General features: G+C 48.3%; 2 protein-coding genes across 2 annotated transcripts in view; one reads left to right on the forward strand and one right to left on the reverse strand.

Moving 5' to 3' along the window:
• The window catches only part of PATJ (PATJ crumbs cell polarity complex component), a 129,394-nt gene extending 121,804 nt beyond the window's left edge, over positions 1 to 7,590 (forward strand). The window contains exons 40-43 of the mRNA XM_062497215.1: positions 712 to 816; positions 4,160 to 4,263; positions 5,735 to 5,858; positions 7,444 to 7,590. Of these exons, the coding sequence (XP_062353199.1) occupies positions 712 to 816; positions 4,160 to 4,263; positions 5,735 to 5,858; positions 7,444 to 7,590 (480 nt within the window). The remainder of the gene's footprint in view (positions 1 to 711; positions 817 to 4,159; positions 4,264 to 5,734; positions 5,859 to 7,443) is intronic.
• Positions 7,591 to 14,539: 6,949 nt separating this feature from the next.
• Positions 14,540 to 25,214, reverse strand: KANK4 (KN motif and ankyrin repeat domains 4). The gene is made up of 10 exons (XM_062497675.1): positions 25,199 to 25,214; positions 23,513 to 23,903; positions 21,924 to 23,368; positions 20,870 to 20,981; positions 19,406 to 19,618; positions 18,833 to 18,920; positions 18,246 to 18,465; positions 16,772 to 16,914; positions 15,702 to 15,902; positions 14,540 to 14,629 (listed from the first exon to the last, which is right to left on the reverse strand). The coding sequence occupies exons 1-10, from the start codon at positions 25,212 to 25,214 to the stop codon at positions 14,540 to 14,542; spliced, it is 2,919 nt and encodes a 972-aa protein (XP_062353659.1).
• Between the last annotated feature and the right edge of the window lie 2,583 nt (positions 25,215 to 27,797).

Here is a 27,797-nt window from a genome sequence, read left to right on the forward strand (position 1 = left end):
GCATCATTTAGAGCTCAAACCAGGTAGAAACCACATCAGAAATGAGTTGTTTGATCTTAAGGCCCCTATAAATAAACAGCAGAATAAGGTACCTGTATCAGACCCACAGCATGTGTGGGTTTCCAGGTATGGCCATGGTGAACACTTGCAGTTTTAGAGAGAGTTTCAAGGAATCAGGAGGATTGAAAAGAATTTATTATGCAGATCCACATGCTTTGGCCCACGAGATTCATTAGGACATGCTGCTACATTCATGCCTTGTCTCTAATGGAATTAAACAATGGCAGGGTCGAGATCATTGTTGTGTGTAGGAAGAAGAAATCATCCAGGTTAATTGGATTAATATCAGGAGATCCTACTCTCCTATACAACATTCAGCATGTGCTTACACAGTCTGGAAGAATATGAACTTGTCTGCACATTCAGAAACAAATGAATCCTTTCTGCATGGGAGGACAGCAGTGAAAGTCTCCTTCCCTCTCTGCTTGCAAATAGAAAGAGTAAAATACAACCAATCTTCATTTCTCTGATCACATTGTTAGTGTTAAAAAAAGAAAGGGAAATGATCACTGGCAGTGCAGAATCCTCACAAAAGGGATCCTGCAAAAGAGAAGCATGACTGTGCAATGCCAAGTTCACAAGGAATTTTAAGCATTCTTAATTTTAATTTTCCCTAATGCTGGTAATTTTCCATTACTGTTGTACTTTCAGGTTGGAGATCGGATTGTCAGTATTAATGGGCAACCTTTGGATGGGCTGTCTCATGCAGATGCAGTTAATCTACTAAAGAATGCTTATGGGAGCATTATCCTGCAGGTATGGTGATAAATTGAACATGCAGCTGCAGCAGGGGAGATAAATGTCATTCAGGAAGAAAAAAAAAAAAATCCCTGAGCATCCCTGGCACAAGGCATCACAGAATTGCAGGGTGCTTTGCTGGTGGGAATTATACAGAAGGAGAGCAAGAAATCATTTCCATTCAAAAATTCTTTATTGCCATTCATACACACTGTGAGCATGATTCTGTAAAAGCACAACAAAGGGAACAAAGTAACTTGTTGCCACACGTGATAAATCAACAAGCTTCCCAGTTGTGGTTTTTTTGTTTTTGGTTTTTTTTTTTTTTTAATTGGAAGTTAACTAGGAACAAGAAAATGAGTGTGTGTGCTTGTGATGTAATGAGACAGAGACCCAGAGGGTGGTTTCCTTATCCTTGAAAGAAATTCTAGCAGAATTTAGGAAAAATGATGGTATCATCACTAAGACAGTGCTGCCTGGAACTGATTATTCACCAGGTAAAGGATAAAAACACTCAAGAGAGGAACCATTGCTGTCACTGCTGTGTTTCTCTGGTAGCTAAAAGGGACACCTTCTGCCACATTGCTTCTAATTGCTGCCTGCCACTGTATAGATCCACAGTTTATTTTTATGTTTACACAAAGAAATGGGGAAAATACTTGCCAGATAGAATTCAAAATTCTATTCATTTGCAGAATTATTGCAACAATTGGAAAACAAGCTGAAGGCACCACTAAAATCTACTCTTAACTCTCTTTATCATCACAGCATTTTGGATTGGAACACATCCTGAGGGATTTTTGCAAGCTTCTTGCTTGTATTATGACACAAATGTGACTATAAAAAATGGGGGGGGGGGAAGAAAAAAAGAGGCAGTGAAATGATAATAAACTTAGTTAGAGACTTGCTCATTCTTTGTTTTGTCTGTCCATGAACTGCTGACCCAGTAAGTGATGAGCCAGTTCTAGAGCAGATGGTGTTTTGTGTAGTTCCATTGAAGTCAGAGGAAACACACAGATTTACACCAGCTGAGGATTCTCTGTTAAATTATAGTTATCATATTGTTACTAACGTTGAGTAATTTCACTTTTCATGTCAACGGTATTCCCTGAATAGAAAATGAAAGCTTGCTGCAGAACCCAAAATTGCTCATCTTGAAAGCTGTAATACAGCTCAATATTGCACCTCATGATGGATTTAAAAATATTCCTGATGGAGCACTCTGTCACTGGGTTGCTCACACAAACAAAGAGGTTCTTCTAGAAATGCCCCTGGGTTGAAGAGCTTCTTCTGGAAGTGTCTTTGGGTTTGTCAGCTGGCTGTTTTTCTTCCACATTTTTGCCTCTCTGAGCATACTGCATCATTAAAATGAGCTTGATACTGTTTACAGATGATAGAGGTTTATTGGGCTAGAACAAAGTCTGTTTTCCTCTACTAAAAATCTGCTCGAGGGAGGTGGGATGTTGTATTTTAACACCTGGAGTAGTGTCAAAGCATGGTGATGGTTCCCTTCCCCACCAAGCACAGGCACCTCTCCACCACCAAACTGCTCTTTATTTTTGTTTTTTATCATAACAATCCAAATGGAACCATCCTATCGCTGTGATCATCATGAGTGATGTGCCATTAAGTAATTCTGTTTATTATCAGGGTAGACCACTTCGTGGCAAACTGCTCTGAAAGGTCAGATAATTGTGTTCAGTGGGGTGGAAAGGCTTATTATGGGAATGTCCTGGGAAGGAGTTTGCAAATGCTGTTTGCAAATGGGAGATTAAGGTCTCAGGGGAACAATCATCCCTCTCAGCTGTTTTGATGCCTTGGTTTAATTTAATTTCTTTTCTGCAGGTGTAGTAATGAGATAAGGGGGAGCTTTTTAACAAGGTTGTTGAACTCTGATATGTTCTTGCTGCCAGCTGTAGATTTTTGAATGTAGATTTGGTTTTACCCTTGTTTTATTCAACAACAAAACAAAAAACAAAACAAAACAAAAAAATCCTGGCTGGAATTCCTTACTCTGCTGCCACGGGAAGGGAACCTTGGTGGGGTCTTTGCTGGCTGAGCCAGGTGCTGTTCTCATCTGCTGGACCCCTTTCCATTGGGGCATCCTGGAACCCAAATCCTGGGATGCAAAATTTGTATGGAAACCTCCTGGCTCTGTCACCCTCTTGGCTCCAGATGACTGGGAAAAGGGAATTATTGCTATGGAAGAATTGTGAGCACTCATTTAAAACAGATTTATAGAACAAATTTCTTACTTTGAAAGGGGAAGTTTCCCTTAAAGCCAAGTTCACAGCAATGAGTGGAAGGAGTACCTGCTCACTTTGATAAAATAAGGCCATAGCTAGAGGAAATATTGGAATTGTGCTTCCTGGCTGTTTTTCACTGTGTCTGAGCTGAACTCCTGTGCTGCAGTAAACGTCAGGCAGAGAAGAATATCTCCTCAGAGGGAGATGGAGTTAGGGGATAACCACAGCGTGTACTTGTTGGGAAATTGATGTCCTTTCAGCTGTAAATACTTCAAATCCAAACCACTTCGTGGTGGTTTCTTTGAAAATTTTCCAGATTAAAAAAATAAATAAATAAATAAATCAGCCTCAATGAAGAAAAAATAAAGTTAACGCCAGGACCCTCACTACTCTCACGGAAGGAATTCCTTCCCAATATCCCATCTCTCCCTGCCCTCTGGCAGTGGAAGCCATTCCCTGTGTCCTGTCTCTCCATGCCTTGTCCCCAGTCCCTCTCCAGCTCTCCTGGAGCCCCTTCAGGCCCTGCCAGGGGCTCTGAGCTCTCCCTGGATCCTTCTCCTCTCCAGGTGAGCACTCCCAGCCTGTTTCCACAGAAAGGCGCTCAGCCCTTCAAGATGTTTTCAGAATAATAGAGGACACAGAATTGGGAAGTTTAAAAATCCAGTTTGTTTTCATGCTAAAAATTCAGAAAAGTCAAAAGCAAAGTTAGATTTGTTCTCTACTCATCAAACAAACCAGTCTGAGGCATTTCAAGGCCTTTGCCCAGTGGTCCCTTGAATCTTGGTGTTCTCTTAAAGGTTATGGTGGTTTCTTTCAAGACCAATCGTGGAGCCCTTGTGTTGACTCTCTATCCTTGGAAAAACAACCTTTTTCTTTGGATTACCCAGAAAGACTCTTCCCCTTTGCTCAGAGCCTGAGTTGATGCTCTTGTGAGGGCAACAGGAAGCTTCAGAGCAAAACTTGCACTGAAGCCCCAGAAAGTGGCTGCTCTTACCTGAAAGTGTGAGATTAGTGGAGATTTAAGAGAATAGGACTTGGTTTTAAAGCTTGTTGGGGGGGGGAAAAGTCAACAACTGCTTTTCCAGACTGTATTTGCTTGTATCCCTCTTTTTCAGGTGGTGGCTGACACCAACATCAGTGCCATTGCCAGCCAGCTGGAGAGTATGTCCACGGGCTGCAGCCTGAACCTGCCCTCCGAGCATCCCACCGAGGATCCCGAGTGAGTTCTGCTCTCCTGCACACCTGGGGTGCATTGCTGGGCCAGGGAAAGGCTGCAAGGAGGTCTCTCCCATTGCTTCTCTCTCTCATTTTCCATCACCTTTAAAATGGAAGCTTGGTGACCTTTCCCAAGCTGGTGGTGGGCTCGGGTATGTCTTTGCCTGCTGACGGAAATTGCTTGAGTAAATAAGCACAAAATGTGTTTCCAAGCACGATTTCTGGGTGTTTTTCAAGGAAAAAAGTATCCCTTTTCTTCCTAAATGTTGTGCTGATGTGGTATTTCTGCCCTTGTCCATTGGCTTCCTCATCTGGAAGGAGTTCTGATCATAGCAATTTGAAATAATGTGGTATTGGCAGACTGATGCCAGAGGTGTTAAAAAAAACACCTTATAAAACATGTCCCAGGACTTTGTCTTTTTGATCTTTATAGCTTAATGAATCAAAACAATCAAATTAAAATAATTCCTGCTTGCAGCACTTGTGTGTGGTGATGAACTTGGAGGTCCAACCCTGGCATGCATTGTTCTCCATCATATGTTTTTCACCCTGTAGCATCCCAGTTACCATTTTGAAATTCATTTATTCTCCGTTTCAGCTCATGGTTTTCATCATGTTCTTCATTTTCATTCTGTGGTTCATTCTATTTATTTTAAGGAGCTACTGCCCTGCCTCAGGAGGGTTGAGTGTAAAAGTTGACCTATTTGTGCTGCATTCTGTGGTCTTAAAATGTGAGACAGTGGTTTTATTGCTGCTCTCAAAGGAGAACTGCTTGCTTTACAAAAGGATTTGTATTCTTTTTTTTCATATCAAAGCAGCAGGGAAATTTGGAGGTGAAAATATGAAGCAGAATTAGGTATGTCCTAAAAAATGCATAGATATTACTCAGCTTGGGCTGCACCTTTAGGTAGGTGGAAGATGCCAGATGGCTTTCAGGGAATTATGGAATGGTTTAGGTTGGAAAAGCCCTCTCAGATCATCAAGTCCAACTGCTAAGGCCACCACTGGCCCATGTCCCCAAGTGCCACATCCACACAGGGATGTGCCAATGCCTGACCACCCTCTGTCCACAACTGTTCTTTCTACATCCGTAGAAATTACTAATTTCAAATCTGAGATGGATAAATTCATATGAGTGGTCAAAATTCCACCCCCAGAAAAATCTTCCTTTGCTTAGTATAGGGAGAGAAAACCCCTGAGGAGTTCAGGCTCCAGTTGATGAGCTCTGGAGTTATGAGCACAGGGATGTGGGTATAATATAATAATTAAAAGTATTTTTTTCCAAGTGAGGAGCTGGAGCACACGGAGCAGCCTTTGAACTCTGGGCTCTGCAGGAATGTTCCAGTGCAAGGGTCATGGTTTGTGACTGTGTGAAAAAAACTCATGATAGATAAATGTCTCTGTGAGTGTTCCTTCTGCATAAAGTCCCCAGAGACAAACATTGCTTATCTAAGTGATATTTATTGTGTTTTCAGAGCACCTCAACCTAAGATTATTACTTTGGAGAAAGGCTCTGATGGACTGGGATTTAGTATTGTAGGGGGGTATGGAAGTCCCCATGGAGACCTGCCCATTTATGTCAAGACTATATTTGCCAAGGTATCTTTTATTTTTTGTTTTCTCCCCTTTTTTTCTGTATTATCTTTAAAAATAAACCTAAGATTGGGCTTGGATAATATATTATGTAGCAGAAAGCAAAGTGTACTGTCTTGAGTATGTTGCTGTGAGTTAGTGGACCCAGAACTCATAGCTGGCTTCTCAGTTTATATTTCATATTACTGATGGCTGAAACGAGACACTTTTTCTCAGCAAAATTGCTCTGTGTACTTGGGAAACTTGGGTTTGTACATTATAATATTTATAAGGCAGTTTTCTATCTGTAAATCTCCAAGAGATTTCCAGAAGGTATCAAAGGCAACTTTTTTCCCACTGTGCAGGAGTGAGGAAATTGCAGAGGTGCTGTATCCTGATTGAAAAACAGGAATTAGCCATCTCTGATCCCAGCCCTGAGTGTCTGGGGGGACTGGGGGGTCCCTGCCAGGTACAGAGAGCTCCAGCCTCTGAGGCTGGGGAAGCATCATAATGTAGCATATTATAGGAGGGAGATGGGTCCCTTTTCCCACCCATCCCCTGCTAAAAATGGGCCAGCAACACTTGTCAGGCATGGCCACATGAGGGGAGTTGTGGAAACTGAAGGGGAGGGAAGAAAAGCAGTGGGATTTAGGGATGCTGGTCATGGTGTCACTTGTGTCAGCACCTGTGGCAGGGTAGATGATGTAGTTGAGAAAACTCTGCCTGAAGGTGAAGTAGGAGCCATAACTCCTGCTCCTGCTATTCTGGGGCTAAACCACAAAATATCTGGTATTTTTGCCATTTTAAATTATTACAATATTGTGCCTTTTAACTGGTGCTTAGGTTTACAAATTTCTAGATGTGAGCGTGACTGAAAAATCCTAAATAGAACCTAAAGTTCCCGCAGTCACTGGTGAGGAAGAAAGAGACACTGTGAGCCAATCTCTGGGCAGGCAGGGCTTGGGATTTGGGCAAAAGAGCTTCACTGAGACATCTGGAGGAGAGGAGCCTTTTCTAAAGCTCTCTGGAAGCTTTCAGGGCTGTCACAGAACATTTTAGGTTGGAAAACCCCTCTGAGATCACAGAGTCCAACCATTCCCCCAGCACTGCCAACCAATGTCCCCAAGTGCCACTTCCACATGGCTTTCAATCTCTCCATGGATAGGGACTGCACTGGGCAGTCTGCTCCAATGCTTGGCACCTTCTGGTGAACAAAATTACCTGATGTTCAATCTAAACAACTCGAGACCATTTCTTCATCTCTGTCTTGGGGCTGGGGGCAGTGCCTTCTCCCTCCCCACTTTCTTAGCCGTTTCTCAGCCATGAGGCACAGATTACAATTAAATGCTGCTTTAACAAGCCTCTCCACGATCATAAAACCCATAACCAGTCCCTATCCAGACCTTTTTTTGGGGTAGAGCCAGCTCTGTGCTTTCCTGTGAATGTACCCCAGCAGGGTGGGCAGCGACGGTCACGGGCGCTCGGGGGCAGCTCAGCGCTGCCATTTCTCCTGGCCAGGAGGGACTGCCAGTGCTCCATCCCTCCCTCCAGGCAGCACCCCGGCCTCCAGGAGGCTGGGGGTGCCAGCCTGAGCCCTGCTTTGCCATTGCAGGGCGCAGCAGCCGACGACGGACGGCTGAAACGCGGGGACCAGCTCGTGGCTGTCAACGGGGAAGCGCTGGAAGGAGTCACCCACGAGCAGGCTGTGGCCATCCTGAAACGCCAGAGGGGCACGGTGACCCTGACAGTGCTGTCCTGAGACCACCTGAGTTATTTTAGGCCATCAGTAGAGCTGTCAAACACTGCCCAGCCCGCAGCAGAGCCTGGCAAAACGTGGATCAGCATTCCCGCCGCGCATCTCCAGCTTCATTCAGTTTTTTTCCAGCCTTTCTCCCCATCCTCCACGACTTCTGATGGCTTTGGAGGTTTCTCTGGACAGGTTTAATTAAGGAGCTTCAAAGGACAAGACTCGTTCTGCTTTATTTAACATGGTTTTGTCCCTGCTGGTCTGAACCCCGGTTGTGAGTGCTGAACCTGGAATCAGTCTGCACACTAAAGAGAATTCAGATCATCAGCTGATCTCATCTGAGGAGCAGGAATAAATGCTGAGTGACTTGTCATCTCACTCAAGATTTACTTATGCTAATTGTTCTTTCAAGTATGCCAGAAAACATTAGCAATGTAATTAAATTACCACTGTTCCAAATGATGAAATATCAAATTCTCCTCTGGGAAATTATTTGTGCTCGGCACAGTAAGTCTGATAGTCAAATGTGAACTTCTCATGTTTATCTCTTTGGGTAGGTCTGTGGAAGTTAGTCAGAGGTAATTACTGTGATGTGTCAATTTGCAGCCTTTAGCATGAAAAATAAACGAGGGGAGAGGGAAGTTTATTTTTTTAGGCTTTTAAAATGTTTGAGCCTTTTCTGATATTTAGGCAGCATGAACAACAACAGCGTAGCTCATTCTATTCTAATTATATTTTTTAAGAAGTGTGCTGATATATGCTAGGCATGTTGCATACAAAGACAGTTGTTGTCGTGCCAAGCTGCAGCATAATTGTTCATCCTGAAACTTTAATGAAGACAAAAAGTTTGCTTTGGGAATATGATCCTGTAATTCCAGGAACGATGGTGAGCAGTCCCTCTGGCTTGATGGAGTTCATCCTAACCAGCAAACTGATGCAGATTTCCAAGAGTCTCCCCAGGACCAGGCAGTGCAGGAAGAGGCTTTGGGTGGATCATGGGGGATGCTCCTCTCTTGGGGTTGCCAATTTTGGGTGACACTGGGCACTACCAGGCAGTGCTGGGATGATCTCCCACAGCCAGGTGCAGCAGTTTGGGATGAGGTTCCTTAACCCGCTCCAGCCCATCCCCCAGCCAATATTTTTGGAGTCTGAAGCCCACGAGGAGTCTTCCCAAGGCTGGTCCCACTCTGGGCCAGTCCCACTGTGGAGCTGGGGTGCAGGAACGTTCAGCCAGAAGTTTCCAACTTCATTCCATGTCCCAGCCATCAAGAAGTGGTTATGTGAGTGTGGCAACCTTGGTGATTTAGCAGATGAATTTGGTAGGCAGACTCCTGGCAGTGCAGATTTAATCTTCCTATCCAGAGGAGCAGGAGGGGTTTGGAGGAAGCAGCCCAGTCTGATTTGGTCTGTCTGGCATAATTTATAATGGTGATGTAGCTGGGAGAAATGAAGGGGGGGGGGGCGGGGTCAGAATTGGCTGCTCATTTTGTGTGAAAAATTCCAGGAATTAGATGGAAAGGTTGAAAATCTGCAATATAATAACTGAGCAGTGCAGGGGTGTGTTAAAGGCACAGTTGTTCTGTGTAATTTAGTGGAATTTTCCCTATTTGATATACAGGAACCAGTCCTGAAGCGAGGTGAACTACAGTGAGACAGAAATGCTGCAATAAGTTCTCGTGGAAAAGGGGCTTCCTTATTTCTTTGGAAAGTTTTCCATAACTTTAGGTAATCACAAAGTGCATTTAGCCTGCTGGAACCATTGGTGGGTATTCCCCTAATAGTGCCTGGAAGAGATTTTTTTGTTCAGTGGATTCCCAGTTTGATTTGCCAAGTGAGGTGTGAGTGGAATCTTGATTGCAGACGCACAGGAATATCTCCAGATGTAGAAAATTGGAGAATTCTCAACAAACTGCTTTGGTTGCACAAGTATCTGAGGCATGCAGGAGTTCAAGGTGAGGTGTGAGGAGGTGCCCTCAGCAGCAGAGTGTGGAATTTATCAACCAAAGGGAATGATTCCTCTGTGTTTTTACAGCCATTGCATTCCGACCCCGAGATGTTGCCACATTTAATCAGTGAAGTTGTACATGGCTATTCATTAGCCTGTGATGCACATGCAGTTCATTGACATAAAAAATAGAATTTATGGGCTGAGACATTTTGCACTTCTCGTTGCTCAGAAGGAGAGAGAACATTTTCTGCTTCTTGTAATTTGCACTTTGTGTGTTCGAATATATTACTGCCAAAAAAAATTATATTGCAACTAATTGATAAACCAGTGACCATGCTCCACATGCAGGACCAAGGCAGGGAATTCAATTTGCATCACGCTTGTCTGGGTGGAGGTGTTCTGGTTTGTTTGAAACTTTATTTCTGTGCAAGGGAAAAAGCAATTAAACCTCCTGATTGTATGTTTACGTAGATCAGTAAAATAAGACATTTTCTGACTTCAAAGGTTCTAAATAAAGCTCGGTTGTGTAAGTAGTTGTACATTTGTTTTATTCTATATTTTAATTTAAGCCAGTGTTAAAAGCTATTGCATGAGATGTTGCCCTGATATCCAGTTTAAACCTCCTCTGGCAAAAAACTTTTCCTCTCTTCCTCTTGTCCTTAGGGTTCTTCTGCCTTGGGTTGAGGACTCAGGTGTCAGAGCCTTTACTTTAGAAGGGCCACGTGCTGTTCACAGTCCTTCCATCAGCTTCCTCACCTGGAGAGACGTGGGATAACCTGCTGTTAGCAGTGACAGCACCAGGAGCCATCTCAGGGCTGTTGGCATTTCTTGGCCAACTCATAACCAGGTTATGATGTTGTGGTGGTGTTGGGTGGGCTGGTGGGGCCAGCAGGTCAGCCTGGAGAGATGAGGGACTCCACCTTATGATCCTGCTGATGGGGAATCATTGCAATGCCCCTAAAATCCTTGTAATTAATCCCATGGCAGTTACCACCCTGGAAGTGTGACATCCATAGAGCCCGTGGAGGTAAGGTGATTATGCCAGGATGGAGCAGTTAATGTCCCTCTGCCTGAAAGCACTGGAGTGAATTAATTCCTGTCACCCATGTATAAAACATCAGTTTTTACAGTTGTGCTGAGTGCTGATGCATAATTCTATTATCATCTTTCTCCACAGGTTCACACATCTGCGTCAGGAATTCAGGTGCATTGATGTCCTGGTTAAACACTGCCATGATTGTTCTTACCCCTCTTAGTAGGGTTGCTCCCCAAAATGCACATTCCTGTGATAGCTGCACTTTCTAGGATGTCAGCAAATCAGAGAGACCCTGTGTTCTGCAGCATCCCAAATGGAAAAGGAGCAAGGGTCACCCTGACTTTGCTTTTAGCCTTTTCCAGGTGAGCTCTGAGGGCTCTGCTGCCTTCCCAAGTCTGGTGGGGGTGAAACAGAGTTTACTCCCAATTCCTGCACAAAAAGGGAAAATATGCAGTGGTAGCATAAACTCTTTATTCCCTGTTTATTTAGGGTCACGGAACCCCAGAATGGTTTGGATTTGACATTAAAGCTCATCCCCTTCCACCCCTGCCACAGACAGGGACACCTCCCACCACCCCCGGTTGCTCCAAGCCTGATCCAACCTAAGGGATTTCTAAACAGTTAAACGAGGTCGTAAGGAATGTTATGTTTTCCAGGGCAGGTATTTCCACATAAGGGTTTATAGTCCCACTTTGAGAAGGATGAGAAAAACAGGGTGAAGATTCCTGGTTCTGGGTCTGCAGAACATCCTCATGGGCCCACTCCAGAGACCAGGCAGGGAAAGCTGCCCTGGCCCCAGCACTGCTCTGAGTGTTGTGCTCTGGATGCTTTTTCTGCTGAAATGGCACTAGATGGAGCAGTTGACAAAATATTGTATTTCTGCAGTGTCGAGCCCAAGGCTGGAGGCCCAGCCAGAGGAGCTGCCCCCAGGGATGCTCTGAGGATGCTCCATCTTCTCAGCCCTGCCCAGGAAAGACAAACTCCCAAACTCTGAGCTGGCTCTTTCCCTGGGAACGGGGGGGGGGGGATGGGGGGGGGATGGGGGGGGTGCTGCAAAAAGGACCCACCTGGGTACAGTGACAGGAGGTTCCTAGGAAAGGAAATCATGGCCTATCTCACTCCTGCTGATAATTAATTTAATCCTGGCAAAAACAGGGCAAATTGTTCCTTCCACACTGAGCTGTGGAAACAAAACAGGGGCCAGTTTGGCCCAACAGACCCAAAGCAGAGGAGCAGTCGCTGTGCCCAGCATGCTGCCCCTGCAGAAATAAATCTCCCTTTGCTGCTGAGACTTTTGTTCCTTCTAAGAACATTAAATTCTGCTGAGAGTTGCTGCACTAACACTATCCAAAATGCTGGTGGGGCAGGTTCTGACTGATAATCATCTCAAGAGGAGATGTTCTTTCTTTGGATGGATCCTGGAATGGTTTGGGCTGGAAGGGACCTTAAGAGATCATCCAGTTCCATCCTGCCATGGGCAGGGACACCTCCCACTATCCCAGACTGTTCCAGTCTGGACTTGGACACTTCCAGGGATCCAGGGGCAGCCTCAGCTGTGCCAGGGCTTCCCCATCTTCACAGAGAATTTATCCCTGATCTCTAATCTAAACCTGCCCTCTGGCAGTGGGAAGCCATTCCCTGTGTCCTGTCCCTCCATGCCTTGTCCCCAGTCCCTCTCCAGCTCTCCTGGAGCCCCTTTAGGCACTGGAAGGGACTCTGGGCTCTCACTGAAACCTTCTATTCTCTTCTCCATCCCCAGCTGTCTCACCCTGTCAAAGCTGAGCAAACTGGTTTTGCCTTACCACTGAGGTGCTTCAGCTGAGACCCTCAGAGTCCCCTCTCCTGTCCTCTCCTTGCAGCAAAAGAAAGGGACACACTGGGAATGCCCATAAGGAGAGTGGAAAAACCATGTTCAGCTGAGCTCCTCGTCACTCTTTCCCTTCATAGCTGATGGGCTGCTGGATGCTGAGCCTGTAAAGATCATTAGATTAATTCCTTTCCTTGCTGTGACTTAATTGTCTCCATTTGTCCTGCGCAGTGCTCGCACTGGGGGTGTGTTTCTCCTTGCCTATATTTAGTTTGATCTCTACAGTGATACTGGAATATATAAATTGAGGCTGGCTCTGGCTCTTTGTGGCACTGAGATCCCACAGATTTATTTTCTTTTGTGCAATCTGGTACTTTGACAGAAGAAATTTTGGTCACTGGGAGATGCCAGGGGCAGCATCAACCCATCCATGATCCCTCAGAATCCACATGAGCAGAGGAGCTGCTCCAGGGGATCATCCTGCAGGAGCTGCTCCTCCCTGGGGACGTGGTTTGAGGGGCAAAGAGGAAACATGAGGCACAGGAATGAAAATAAACATCCTGGGGATGCAGTTAACCAGCCTGGGCTGCAGGGATGGGAGCAGGAGGGAAAGGGGGGTTCAGGGGGCAGGGGAAGGCAGCAAACTCTGGGGTGAGACCCTGCAGAGCTGCAACACACCCCAAAAATAACCTCCCTGTCCTCAAATCGAGGAGGAGGTAGGCACTTCCCAAAGCTGATCTGAAGAAAAACCTCAAAAATGGTTGGTTTGGTGCTGTGCAGGTGTGGGAAGTCACCCCAGAAAAGCCACATCCACGGGGACAGGAACACACACAGGGAAAGATTTAATTCATTTTATTTATACATAAAGGAGGCATTTTGGGATATAGATCAAAAAAAAAAAAAAGGAAGATAGAAGTTCAAGATAGTGAATGATGTGGATTGAAAACGTTAAGAAAGGGAAAAGAAAATTGTGCAGATGGCAGATTTCCATGGAAAACAGAGGTCAGGGCTGTTCTCCCCTCCCTGCAAGGATGGGGGCTCAAGGTAGCTCAGGAGACATTTTGTCAGGATGTGAACTGACTCATAAACAACCAGAGGGGTCTGGAATTTACTTCTGCTCAAAAAGAAAAAAAAAAAAAAAAGTGTTTGCTCCACCAAAACCAAGGGAGAGCACCCAGTGGGTCCTGATGCAGCAAAAGAAGGATGCTTGGAAAAGTGGGGCCTGAGCCCTGGCTCCCTTTCTGTCAGAAGAAGAGGGATTTAAGAAATAAACCCTAATTTGGGGTGCTGCTGGACCCTGTGGGTGCTCCATGGTGGGGAGACCCAATTCCAGCAGCTAAATTACAGCTTGGCTTTACAGGAGGACTTTGGGAATATTAAAATTGAGCAGAGGCAAATGAAGAAAAGCAAAGAACAAACGCTGGTCCAAAAGGTGTCTGCCAGCAAATCCACTCCACGGAGCTCTTGGACAACATCACCACACCCTGGGATGGGAATCTGCTGGGATCTTCCAGTGCTTGGAATGCCCAGCCTGTCAATGGGCTGCACTTCCCCGTTAGCTCAAACTTAATTAGGGAAAAATAACAGCCATATGGTAATTCCACATCCAGGCAAAACAATGTCTGCGTGTTTGGGTCTGGCATACTCAAATATTTTCCTAGAGCATTAATTTTTAATTCTTACATCAGACCCGCATAAGCAAACATAAATAGGATTTTATGCTTTTCACAATCCATCCAGCTTGTGTTTGTTGTTACATACACTGAGTAATCGCTGCCTGCCACTACTTACAGAAGAGCTGATAATAAATATTAGGACACAAACTTACAAGTTAAATGAGATACAGTTAAGTAGTCGATTAAAAGGACACCCATAACCTCAGGTTACAAAAGATTAAGTACTGCTGTTCTAATGTGCTTTTCTCATTCATTTTGGTTGCTCACCTGCCAAATCTACCCCGGGATGGGAGAGTCTGAAGTTGTTTGAGGCACTGGGTGCATGTTAGGGGTGTGAGTGGGATGAATGAGGAGAATGAGACACAGGGAGCATCAGTCAGATAGTGCAGGGGGGTTCCTGCCCTGTGACCCCGCTGTATCAGCCCTGCCACAGTTGGCTCCCAGCTCCCAGTCCTGGCTTCTCCTCCCAGTCCTGGCTTCTCCTCCCAGCTGGGTCACACCGACAGGGATGGGCTGAGCTCGACGTGGGCTCGCAGGAGCGCGGCGATGTCCCCGTGGGCCAGTGACAGTGCTGAGTTCCCTCCCTGCAGGACCCAGCAGGTGAGACATCACCGCCCCGGTGGATCCCTGCTGCGTCCCCAAACCTTCCCTCCCCCCCAGTTCACAGTGAGTCACCATCCCAAACCTCCCTCTGGGCCTCAACCACACCAAAAGCAGCCCAGCTGTGCCTCTGCCTGGCCCCGGTGCCCTCCCGTGTGCCTCGGATAAAATTACAGTTTAATTAGAAAATAGTTCCGTAGTTCCAAACACAGCCCTGTGGCCCAGCAGGAGGAATTCCCACCCGCTCCCAGCCCAGCCCCATCCCACACATCCCCGTGGAGAGGCTCTGTTCCCAGGGAGGAGTTAATTGCTGCTAATTTCTTGGAGCTGAAGCTCTGCTTCATGCCACATGCCCCGGATTTCATCTGGGTGTTTTTGGGATTACACCAATGCTCCTGCCCAGCCTATGGCTGGGATGCACTATGTTGTCACAGCCATGGCATAGCAGCACCATGGCATAGCAGCACCAAAAACAGGGGTATCCTTCTAAAAGTGATTAGAAAATGGACTGAAATCACACTTCTTCACTTAAAACCCACCCCTTGGGGATGCCTTATGTTTTAGCTTTCATTATTTTTCAGATTCTGTACTGCCTTGTGTGTTACTCTGAACTTATATAAAGTGTTAGCAAGTTCTCTTCACAGTGTAGGTAGACAAAACAATCCTTTTCCAGCCCCAGAAGCAAAGGCACCAAGTGTAAACAACGGTGAAGCAATCTGGGAGGATGGGACTGCATAACCTGGAGCTGGAATTGGACAATTAACTCCAACATGGAAATGGACCAAAACCGATAGAAGTGTGAAAACTCACAACTCAGAGTCCATCTTGGGTGTAGCCATGGCTGGGCTCTTGTACTGCCCAAGGTGAAACCTTTGAAGGCTTATTTAAAATTCACTTATTTTAATAAATCCCTGCTTTATTCCTTTAACTCTCTCCAGCCTTTCCTCCAGGGAGCCTCTCACAAGCATCACTGGGGATTGCTGCCTGGAGCACAAGAACCCAGCTGAGTTTCCCCCCCCCTCATTGCCCTGGTGCAGTGATGCTGTGGAGCCTCACCTTGTCGGTCAGAGTGACCTGGCAGCCAGGCTGGGCTAGCAGCAGCCTGACGATGTCAGCGTTGCCCTGGCGACAGGCCACCATCAGTGCCGTGGTCCCCTCTTCGTCCTGCAGGTTGACATCGGCCTGGCAGGACAGCAGGGCTCTCACCATGTCGTCCCTGTCGTGGCTGACCCCCAGCATCAGTGCAGTCTGTCCTCCCTGCAGGGTCACAGGGACAGGCTGAGCACCCCCTGCCCACCTCCTCCCACAGCCCTGCTTGCTCAGATTGCCAGAGATAATATAATAATAATAATAATAATAATAATAATAATAATAATAATAATAATAATAATAATAATAATAATAATAATAGCACGTATAGAATAACTGAATAATTTATATTGGCAAAGCTCTCTAAGATCACTGAGTCCGACCCAGCACAAATCCATGTTCCATAACCACATGGCACAATGTTGCATATTGTTATTGCATGGTACATATATGATAATAATTCCAATTAATATTGCATCTTATTGCCTGTTATTATGAAATCACACTGGGGTTTCTCAGCAGGTGTTGTGAGAGGCACTTGTTCACTTGTGGAAGGTCCTTGCAGCAGCAGGGCCAAACTGCCCAGCTGCCCCCAAATGTGGGTTCCCCAAATCCTCCTGGGCAGTTCAGTTCAGACCTGGACTAACTTTTACAGCAGTTTAGGGGCAGAGATGGATGAGGGCGCTCTCATCCCTAAACCAAACTGTGTGACTCTGATGAAGCTCACCAGCAAACCTGGGGCTCCCATGCTCTGGGGTTCGCCCCTCGCTGCTCTGCCCTGGTGCCACTTCTGATTTTTAGCTCAGAAAAACTTGTTTGCAAAATTTTCAGCCTTTTTTAGTTTCTCCATTTCCCCCAGCTGTCACACCCTTCCCAGGGAGCTGTTGGGTGGCCACACTGCAGCTCAGCTGAGGTGACTTTTGGAACGTTTGGGAAGCAGCAACTCCAACCCCGTACCTGCTGCCGAGCCTCAGCCCGGCACTGCCATGGAAGGTAAGCACCCCAAATTATCCCCCCAGCTGTCTCCTGTCACACACCTGGGCAGCTCTCAGGTTGACATCCCCCTCCTTCAGCAGCCTCATCACCACCTCCATGTCCTGGAGAGTTTCAGGGACTGCCAGAGGTGTGAGCATCACAGCCGTGTAGCCAGCACGGTTCTGCAGGTCCAGGCAGCACATGCCTGCAGGGGATGGATCCAGCCCGAGGGGGATCACCCAGAGGGAACAGAAAGGGAAGAAGGAGTCAGACAACCTGTGGCATCTTATATTCCCAGAAAAAAATGAGTTATTCCATAATGACATGGGATGGGGATTAATCTGTTTTAAATATCCAGGCTTGTGAGCGCAGCATTAAACAGCCCCTGGTGCTACAGTTAATTACAACTGTTGAGGTCAACTCAATTAACTTTGAAGACCACAACAAATAGAAATTAAAGGGGCATAATTAATGCCTCAAGCACATGCTGGTTGGAGTTGTGGGCTGTTTGTTTTGGCTCTCCTGGCAAGGGAGCAGCAGAGAGACGCCCATCACCCAACGGACGTGGAAAACATCCTGGCCCCGTTTCACTCATTTTTCACTTCAAAGAGCCCATTTCCAGCTCCACCACGAGGAATGAGCCTGTCTGAGGGTGAGGGCTTGGGTCCAGCCTCGCCCTGAGGAACCAGCTGCCTCAAACCCTTCCCTCTCTGCAGCAACAATCGGGTTATAGATGTGTATGATAATCTGCCATTTCCCAAACATTTCATGGATTGTCCGGCCCATGAGAAAAGGCCAAAGTGCCTCTGTTCTCTTGGAGCACGAGCACATTTTTGCCCTGTACAAGCTCAGCTGAGATTTTTCTTCTTTTATTTCAACACAAGCTGCAAGTTCAATAGTTTGCCGTGGAAGTTTTTCTGCAGTGCTGGGGGGTTTCTTATGCTCACAGGGGACTGATCCTCCTGCCCCAAGCCATGATGTGGCTTTGGCTGTTGCAAGAAGCTGGGGAGCCACCCATCCCATCTGGACTGGGGCCATGAGGGACATCCCTTTGGATACAGGAACCCAGAGCCATCCCCAAAGCCAGGCTGCAAAGCCCTCAGCACTAATGAGCCTTAATGTCCCTGAGGAGCCTCAGCTGGGACCCCTGACTACATCCATGGGCCCAGAGCTGAGCTATGGGGGAGGATGCTGGTCTTCAGGTCAGCCAGGTCTCCTGGACACACCTCAGCCCCATGCTTGTATTCTGGATGGACCTTGAGCCCCTGTTCTTCTCCAGGATGGACCTTGCCTCCATGTCTGTCTCCTGGAGGTGGCTGTTGGTCCTCAGCCCCATCTCTGTCCCACCTCCTGTAGCTCCTGACTGAGCTCCCTGGGAGGACCCTGGACCCCCTTCAATGTTTGCCATGTCCAGGACTGCCCACATCCCCCTGTTCCCTATGTAGCCATCACTCGTGGGACCGCGACCCCTTGGCAAGAGCCATCCCCACCTCCTGCCCCACTAAATCCCTGGCTGAGCAGCGTGGCCGTTCCCACCTGTGTCCAGCAGGAGCTTTGCCACCGGGAAGTTGGAGTGGGACACGCTGTAGTGCAGGGCAGTGTTGCCATTCCTGTCAGGCAGGTTCACCACAGTCTCCAGGAGCTGGGGCTGGATGTCCCCCAGCACCTCCAGGTATGCTGCCACCACCTCTGGGCTGGAAGACTTGTGGCTGGACACCTGGAACCACTCCTGGGAGATGGAGCCGAGCACGTGCTGCTGCAAACACCAAAGTGTCACCGTGACTGTCCCTGCAGAGTGGTGGCTGCCCCAGCTCCCAGCCCCAGCCAGCTCTTAGCTTGTGGGTTTGTGATTGCTGCTCCAGCTTGAGGGGGAAAGGAATTTCCTGTGCTAACTTGGATGAATAACCAGACAAAGCCTTCATCTTACTTTTTTTTTTTTGCAACCCCCCAACCCCTTCATTTCTTTTTGGCTGCTCTAAAACTGACTCAGATGTCACCTCCCCCCCTCTCCTCACAAAACTGCCCAGGGCACAGCCTGCAATGTGCCACTGGGATAATCTACTCTGTTAAAGTGAACAGAGAGCATGAACCGTGTCTGAAATGGGATTGGGAAATATCTGTACCAGATGTTTGTTGCTTGTGCTTCTGATTTCTGGGAGGTGTTCACTGAGGAGCTGGCAGGCGGCAAGGAAATCTTCAGAGGGTTTGCATCTAAAGGGGAAAAGACGTCTGTAAATCTCCCATGGGACAGGACTGGTATTGAACCAAGCAGGAGAACACAGACGGATTAGGTTGGAATATGTTCAACATATTTAAGTGTTTAAATTATGGGACACAAGTTGTCCTGTTGACTTGACACAGATTTTAGGTAAAAAGCTAAGCATTTCAGCAAAGATTTAAGCCCAGAGTCAAAGATTTGTGTGGTCAACTTCATCACAAAAATCCTTAAGGGAAAAAAATCTTCCTGAACTTGCAAAGAACTTTACCATAAACTTTCCATGAGAGGGGAGAAATGAGCTAACTCACCAGACATGACTCAGTGTCAAGTGTAAGGCCTGAATCAATCCCCTTTAGATTCTGTAGTAACTCAGAAAATATTTAGCCCTTTAAAGCCTTTTCCCTTGCCTGCAGAGATCATCTTCTGCGAGCAGAAGAAGCCCCGACCAAGCCCTGCCACCACCCGCTGTCCTGGTTACCTGTGAGCCTGGTGCTGAGAGCAGGGTGCTGCTCCTGCTGATTCCTCCTGCTCATCATCATCCTCAGGCTTCTCCCCCGAGGAAGCCCCTTTGCTTTCCCTTCCAGCCTGCTCGGGCTCCACGTCCCCAGCTCTGTCCTCGGTCTCGGTGTCGGTGTTGCCGTCCGACGCGCTGTCCTCACAGCTCGTGTCTTCACTTGAGGTTGTCTCGTAGCTATTTGAGGACACCACATGTTATTCCCTCCTTCCCCAGCCACGGGGCCTGACCAAGGCTCATTGACTCCAATGGGCCTTGGGTGAAAGCCCAGAGTGACAAGCAGCAAGTTAAAAGGTCTGAACCACAGCCGAAGTCGGGGTTAGTCTTTGTTTGGCTCCTTAAGCAGCAGCAGTGTGACAGAAGCAGTTAATGAGCAGCAGGCAAGGTTACTTCAGGGTTTGGAGGGATGTCCATCACACACAGCCCGGGCAGGGGCTGAGCTGCCTCCCTGCTGGGAGCTGCTGGCACGGTGGCAGGGTGACAGCAGCACGGCCCCTGTGGCAAGGAGGGACTGGTGGCATCTGCAACCTCGAGGAGCACGAGACAAAAGCTGTGTTTGCAAGGGCTGAATCCACCATTCCAGCAGCCCTGACAGAGATCTCTGCTCTAGTTGTCTAAAAGCATTAATATCAATGATATCTTCCATGAAACAGAACGGTTCACTCTGATGGACCCCAGAACTTTCCTCAAAGTAATGAAGACTCCTCCAGTCCCTACAAGTTGTCCCCGTTTGGTAGAAGCAGCTGTGCACAACTAGAGTGAGGAACTCCAGCAGCTGGGCAGTCAGAGGAGCAGGATGTGAGCAGAAAGCAGCAGCCAGACTGGCACACACAGTTGTCTGCCCAGCCCAGGGACACCGACACGTGTCCTGCACTCTTCATGACAGCACACGTTCACCCCAGCAGGAGATGCTGCCTCTGCTTATCTCACAGGAGTGTTGGAGGAATGGGGAGCACAACCTAAAGTCTCCTTCACCCCAAGGTCATTCCTTATTTACCAAAAATGTCTTTTCCCAGGCCCTGAACCAACTGCTGTAGGCTTTGCTGGAGTGTGGGGGCAGGTTAGCAGCACTGTGCCCACCCAGGCAGTGCTGGCCTCCTCCAAAACCCACCAAGGTCAGTGGGAGCCTTCCCAGGGAATCTTCCCACCTTCCCCAGCTGGGTTTTGGATGAAGCCCTAGGAGAAGGGTGTGCAGAGAGTGTCAGTCCCCAGTGTGTCCCCACTGCTCTGGACACACCTTTCCTTAAGGGGGTTACTCACAGGTTATCAGTGCTGGATTAAGGAAGGGAGAAAAGAGGCTCTATTTTAACTGGCCTTTCAATCAGGAGGTTTGGAAGAGAAAAGAAGGGGAGGAAGAATGACTTCTCCAGCGACACAGAGGACATTCCATGTATAAAGGGAGTTTTTATCTTCTGAATGGATGCTTACCCACCATTTACCCCAACAAACTGGAGATTCTTTTTGGTCCCATTGCCTCCTGCATGAAAACCATAACCTTTCTTTTTCATGATGGATTTAAGACTTGTGGTTGGAGAGTTTTCTACCAAAATACAAAATAATAGATTAATTAAGCAAATGCGCCATAATTAGCAATTATTATTCCCAACCTCTAGCAACAAGCTACAAATATAATTTTAAGCATCTTACTTCATCTTATGAGAGACTTTTGACATCTTGCAGAACTACAGATGCAGCTGGCCACAACCTGAACCTGCCCTGCCACGTTTAATACAGGTCTCAAACATCTCCAGGTGACTGGGAATGTAAAGGAAGTGACTGGGAATTATGTATTTGTCCTATAAATATAAGTAGATTTTACTTTTGTAATACTGTTTTGGGTTTTGGGTTTTTTTTTTCCTCAGTAGCTGTGTATTGGAAAATTCCTATATAAACCTGCTACAATACTACTACATGGATGAGCTTTTCCATTGGACTTTTAATAGTGTCTGTATATCAAGGAATAAGTCACTTATCTTTTTGCAAGTCCCTTCCCTCCCTCCCCTGGTGAACAGGCATTGGATCCCCATCTTCATATTAGCTAAAATTATTTTAGATTAAGGTCTGTGAGTGGGGACAGGTCTTTTCCCAGCCTGGTTGCTCAGTTAGTTTGACTGGTTCAGGTTCTGGAGAACTCCACACGGATTTACCCCAGATGAGCACCAGCCTCATATTCTTGCAAACTGAGATGTCCAATCCAAATAAAAAGAATGTTTATTTGATGGAACAGCGTGGCAGCTTTTGGAAGCTGATCCTGCTTTTAAATGAGCCACTACTTTATGAGTGCCTACATCATTTTGTTTGCTTTTTTTCATGTCAGATTTATAACCTGTATTGTGCAGAGATTTGCCTTTCTCATTGTGCTTGTTGAAACTATTCCTGATCTGACTGACAACAGTTCCACCACATCCCCCCTGCTCCACGCTGGAATAAATGGGAAAATATTTGGCCCAGACACATCAAAGCCTATGCCAATATTATTTACCCAACTGTTGATAGTGTGTGTTGGAATTCTCCTTATCCACAGGCCCTTGTGAGGAGTAGGCAGAGAGCAGGGAGTTGAGGGAATTAACTAATTGGTTCTGGATGGAGCTGAGCTTGGAGGCTGGCTGCTTGATAGCGCTGGCCAGCTCGGGGTACCCATGCTCCAAACACAGCCACTGCTCCTGCAGGAGCTCCTGGATCTTTTTCACATATTGCCCGATGGGGTCGACAGCCGGGAGGTCCTCGTGGCCAGGGGCACCTTCCCGAGGTTTCTCTTCTCCAGAGCCTGCTTTGCTTTCGGCTGCATTTAGGCCGAGGGAGTTCTGGTGGTTCCGGTTGTGGTCGCCGGGGCGCTCGTGGATCTGCAGCTGGGTGAAGCACGGAGCAGGAACAGGCTCCACGCTGGCTTCACCGGGATGTCCCTGTGCCCGAGCCAGTCCCTGCTCCCTGCAGGCACCCATCTCCCTGCCCTGTGCACTGATGCTGTCTGCCCCGTGCGCGCCGCAGCCGATGGATCTGCTGGGGAGGGGGATATTGACGTTGATGGCTTTGTCCTGGGCCTGCCTGACCCCTGCCAGCTGGGAGAGCTCGGTGTTCACAGCAGCATCCAGGCACTGCGGGGCCCCCCTGCCCCGCCGCAGCTCAGCCTCTTTGCACTTCTCCTGGCACAGCTGCTCTTCCAGCTGAGCTTTGGAGCTGGCCAGCAGCTTAATGCTCTTCTCCTTCTCCTGGATCTCACGGTCCTGCTGCTCCAGCACTGCCCTGACCTGCTCGAGCTCCTCCTTCTTCTTGGCCAGCTGCTCCTCCAGGTGAGCGATCTGCTGCTTCAGCGCCGTGACACCAGCGTCAGCAACCTGGGGAACACCGCTCTCCTTGTCCCCTCCAGCCTGCACATTCCTCTCCTCGCCTTCCTTCAGCACGTTCAGATCCATCTCGCTCACACCCTCAGGGTTCCCGTTCTCCTCTGCCAGCTGGAGGGCAGCCGGCGGCGCTGCTTCACCCCTGGCCACCTCGGAGCCGCCGTCGGCGGCATCGCCCTCCTCGACCCCGCTCTCCATCACCACCTGCAGCTGCTGGTTCAGCCAGGGGGGCTGCACGGGGCCCAGCCCCGGCACAACCCCGCCGGGATGCCCTAAGGATCCGTCCTGTTCCGAGCCCATCTCCCGCGGCGGGGTCACGGCGCCGCTGTCCGAGCTGCCCTGCTCTCGGCAGTGCTGCGGAGGGCTCCGGAGGGGCGAGGCTCCGGCCGGGGGGCTCTGGCCGGGGGGAAGCGCATCGGGCATGCTGGAGGCTCGCAGCAGCTGCGGCCGCGCCCGCAGCGCATCCCGCGGCCGTCCCAGCTCCGCATCCCTCGGCCAGCCCGGCTCCGCATCCCTCGGCCAGCCCGGCTCCGCATCCCTCGGCCAGCCCGGCTCTCCATCCCTCGGCCAGCCCGGCTCCGCATCCCTCGGCCAGCCCGGCTCTCCATCCCTCGGCCAGCCCGGCTCCGCATCCCTCGGCCAGCCCGGCTCTCCATCCCTCGGCCAGCCCGGTTCTCCATCCCTCGGCCGTCCCAGCTCCGCATCCCTCGGCCAGCCCAGCCCCGCCTGCCGCCGCGTCTCCGCCAGCAGCGCTCTCCTCCGGTAGCTCGGCTCCTCGGGAGCTGCCTCGGCGGGCAGCAGGGCTCGGGGGGTCTCCTCTCCCAGGGATGCTTTTCTCTGCGGGAAGGAGCAGGTCGAGGTCCAGCTCTTGCTGGGAGCGGCGGTGGAGCAGGGGCGGGAGCCGTTCTCGGGCAGGCTGAAGTTTCGGGGCAGGGTGCTGAATTTGGGCTGCTTGGCTCTGCGGTGGATGTGGACCCTCCTGATGGTGTTGCCTTTCTCGATGTCATCCACGTACTTCAGGAAGTCCAGGTCCAAGTGGAAGCCGTAGGGTGTCTCCAGGGAGTAGGGGAGGCTGCGGGGCTGCTCCCTGTCCCCGTCGGGTTTGAGTGGCTGGCCATCTGCTGAAACAACCCCCCCAAAAAAGGGAGAAACGACTGAATTTTGGGAAAAAAAAATTAGAACAGGGGGAGATTTTTTCTCTCTTTTCATCTCAGTTTTGGGCAGGCAGGGGCTGCAGCTCATTACCGTGGAGGGTCGTGGCGAAGCTGTGCAGAGACACAGTGACACACACCAAGCTCTGATCTGGTCTTCCAGAGGTGCATCAGCTAATTGTTGCACTGAGGAAGCCAAAAATTTCCTGAAATCATGGCTCTAATTGGCAATTAAGCAAACAGCAGGTTTTGCAGGCAGAGCTATGTGTCTGTGTAGGTACAGAGAGCTGCCTGGTGGATAATAATTCCAGCTCAATAATGGAATGTGGGATCAATCTATGACAGTGACATTTTTTCAAGGCTTTTGGTATGGTCTGAACTTCTCAGTGGCATAAGCAGTGCACAGCAAGCAGGAAAATCATTGCCTCACGTCACCTGCAACCACCAGGTCACAAATTATTCCTTGAAAATGCTGGATCCAGGCAGAGGCTGGACCCAGACAGCTCAGAGCCGCAGCCATGCAGAACACGTGCATCCCAAGGTGACCGGCTCAGCTCCCGGCACGGCTCCTAATTGAGGCAAATCACCACTAAATGGGCAGTGTGCTTGCCCACCCAGCCAGCACAGCAAACAACAGCTCTCCACCAGAGCCTCCCACTTCAACACGGCTTTTCACAGCCATCTCCAGCCTGCAAACATTCACAGCCCCCAGGTTTCCAGTTTGAGGGGCAACAGTTAAGCTTCTGCACCACTGATCGTTTCCTTTATGCAGCAAGTCCCTGAAATCACAGTTTGGTTTGGGCTGCTCTGCACCTCTGAGCAGCTCAGTGAGGAAGAGGAGGCACCATGGCCCGTGGCTGACACCTTTGTCTTCAACCTGGTGCAGCAGCTGAAGAGGACCAGGACAATTTGGAACAGATTTTGGTGCTGCTCATCACAGAGATGCTGAGGTGCTGTCCAGGTGGGAAGCAGCATGTGGAGGGAACACACCACTGGGATCATCCCAGGGCACAAGAACACAGCTGGAGGGTGGGAGCAGGGATCTGTCACAGAGCATGGGAGGACAAATACGTGCTGATCTAGAGCTGGGACCTGCTTTGCTATGGTTTTTAAGAAATCTGCATAATAATGAACGATGCATTTTTCACCTTTTTTCACCTCTCACCCACATCTACAGAGAAGAGGTTATTTACAGCATTTCTGGTAAGAAAAAAAATATTTTTCAAGAAATAAAAGAAAAAATAAACATCCTGTAGGCTCCATACCTTCTGTCTTCTCCATGGTGGGGTCTTACTGGGCTGTCACTTAAGCATCTTCTGACAAGGGCTGAGGAGCTGCTTCACCCTTGAAAAAAAGAAATTAGTACTTTTAATACAATAAAATAACACTCTCAGCCACGTGAACTTCATCTATCCTTAAAGCCTTACAAGTCTTCAAAGGCCACCCCCCTCTGACTTCCCATCTTCTGCAGCCCAGTGGTGTCCAAGGGCTTTGAAGCTGCTAAAATCAATAGCTCCTTTTCCAGAGGCAACAACTTGTGCTTGACAGACACATCCCAGGGAGCTGGTCCTTGTAAAACATCCCCTGCATTACGGAGGGTTTGACTGCCAGCAAGGACAGACAGACATTTGGGATGCCTTGAGATCGATGGCACAGGGACTCTCCACTGACTCCTGTGAGCTGGAGATATCCAACAGGATAAAAGATCCCTGACAACAGGGATATAAACTACACACAGAAATGACTGGCTTGCCTTTTTTTGCTTTGTTTTTTTAATCCGCAACAAGCAAAGATTCAAAATTTACGTTGAATCTTGTTCAAATGAAAGCCATTACTTCATAGCATGTCCCTACTCTTAAAAAGAACTTTCACCAAATTGCACTGAACCACAGATAAACTGCTTTCAGCTCAGGGAGCAATTCAGGTGAAGATCTACCACAGCCAACACTGAGATATTCACATCATTTCTGGGCTGTGTTGCCCTCCAGCTCCTTCCCATCATACGGACAAGGATGAGACTCTCCTGGAGCATGAGAAACTAAGGCTGGGAACAAGCAAGAAAGGTCTTGGGTGAAACTTCTCTCCTCCAGATTCTTTAGAAAGGCACAGGGAGGAGGCAGGGAAGGGTGAAGGAGGTTGGGGCAGTTGGACATCGCAGTAGGAGGCTCCCTGGCTTGTGTGAGAAGGACAACAACACCCCAAGTGAAAAGGTCTGGTTTTAATTTCTGCTCCGGAGGATGAAGTGGGAGTTTCCTGAACAGTAGGTTGTTTGTTTATGATTCTCCTTACAGTATCTAGTTTGGTTCCTGGCCAGAGATGGTCCCACAGCTGCTTGGAAGCCCATCCCTGCTCCTCCAGTGCATCCCTGAGCTGTGCAACATTCTCAGGGCAAAGCCTGTGCTTTGCCAGCTCACACCCATCTCATGAACCAAACCTCTGGAGTCTGAACTCATTTTCTGCATGCAGAGCTTTGCCTCAGCGAGGGCTTTAGCACTTGACCACAGCTCCAGAGCTCCCCACGAAGGGGCTGCAGCTGACCTTTACCAAAGACCAGCTAAAAAATCAAAAGTCAAATCCTGCTGTATTGTTACCACAGGACATTTCCACATCCCTGGAAGTGTCTAAGGCCAGCTCGGACAGGGGTCTGAGCAACCTGGTCTAGTGGAAGGTGTCCCTGCCCATGGAATGAGGTGATCTTCAAGGCCCCTTCCAACCCAAGCCATTCTATGATTCTGTAACAAATACTTTGAAAGACCAAAACCTTTTAAAGAAACAATTAGTTGCCAATCACATGGGCATGTTTATGGTCAATGTACAGCCTTGATGGAAGGCCAGGAAGGTCCCAGCCCAAGGAGAACATCAAAGCTCTCCAAAACCTCAGCAGGGTCACAGAGGGTCACGTTGATGCCCACCCAGCACCTTGTGAGCTCCTGGAAAGCTCCTGATGTATTCTCCAATTAACCACACTCCTTCTACAAAGGGCAACTCCTGTCTCCTCCTGCCAGTGAACAGCAAGTGCCAAAACAAACACCAACCTCTTTCTCAAATGTTGTTTCTTTCCCTTAATTTTCTGACTGCAGCCAATTCCAGCCTGACCAGCTACACTCCACTCTTCTAGGTCATTTACTCAGAAGCAGGGGGGGAAAGCCAGTGAATAGGATGGTTTTTAATATCTAGATAATTACATCTATTTGGATCATTTATGAGCTGGCTGGGTCCCAGCTCTGCAGCCCAAATCGCTACTAGGACTACTCTCCTTTGACCAATCTACTTCAAAATCGCCTCATAAAAGGATGCTGAATGTACCCAGCCAGCTTGCTGATGTTCTCCTGTCCCCTCCGGGGCAGCTCAGGCATGGACAAGATGGCTTTGAGCCAAAAATCTGCCTCTTCGGACCCCACAGCTGCTCTCCCATGCCTGTCCCTAAGAAAAATGAGATTAAAATATGAAGTCATCTGCCAGAAGTAGCAGACCCCTACAGGGTCCACCCCATAATTTGAGGCAGGGTAACAATTTTAGGTGTGTCTCCATCCTGCTAAAACCTGTTAGCCTGACCCTCTTTCAGGTTCTATATTTACTGAGTTTTCTCTATTATATGAAATTGAAGAACATTTATTTTTCTCCTCATGCATCGCTGGTTTTTACCTTTGCTACACAGAGAGGCTGTGGGGAGGATTAATCCAGATTGGAATTAGGCTGTTCTTCTAAGGCAGGAATAAATACATACAGAAATGGAAATGGAGAAGCCAAATATGTGAGAAGGCAACAGCACAGAGCAAAGTGGTTTTATTCCCTGGGGCAGCCCGTTTGCAGGGACAATGTGCTGTCTTTTTAACCAGCCTGGACTCAAACACTGGCTCTTTA

This window comes from Cinclus cinclus, chromosome 8 (assembly GCF_963662255.1).
Source record: "Cinclus cinclus chromosome 8, bCinCin1.1, whole genome shotgun sequence".
Lineage (NCBI taxonomy): Eukaryota > Metazoa > Chordata > Aves > Passeriformes > Cinclidae > Cinclus > Cinclus cinclus.

What these genes read in the sequence shown, in the direction of transcription:
- KANK4 (XM_062497675.1), bottom strand. An exon ending in TTTGTTGGGGTAAATGGTGG is followed by an intron (nt 19,619 to 20,869) that starts GTAAGCATCCAT and finishes GTCCTCAAATAG; the next exon opens with CTACGAGACAACCTCAAGTG. An exon ending in TCTCAGCACCAGGCTCACAG is followed by an intron (nt 18,921 to 19,405) that starts GTAACCAGGACA and finishes TTTCCCCTTTAG; the next exon opens with ATGCAAACCCTCTGAAGATT.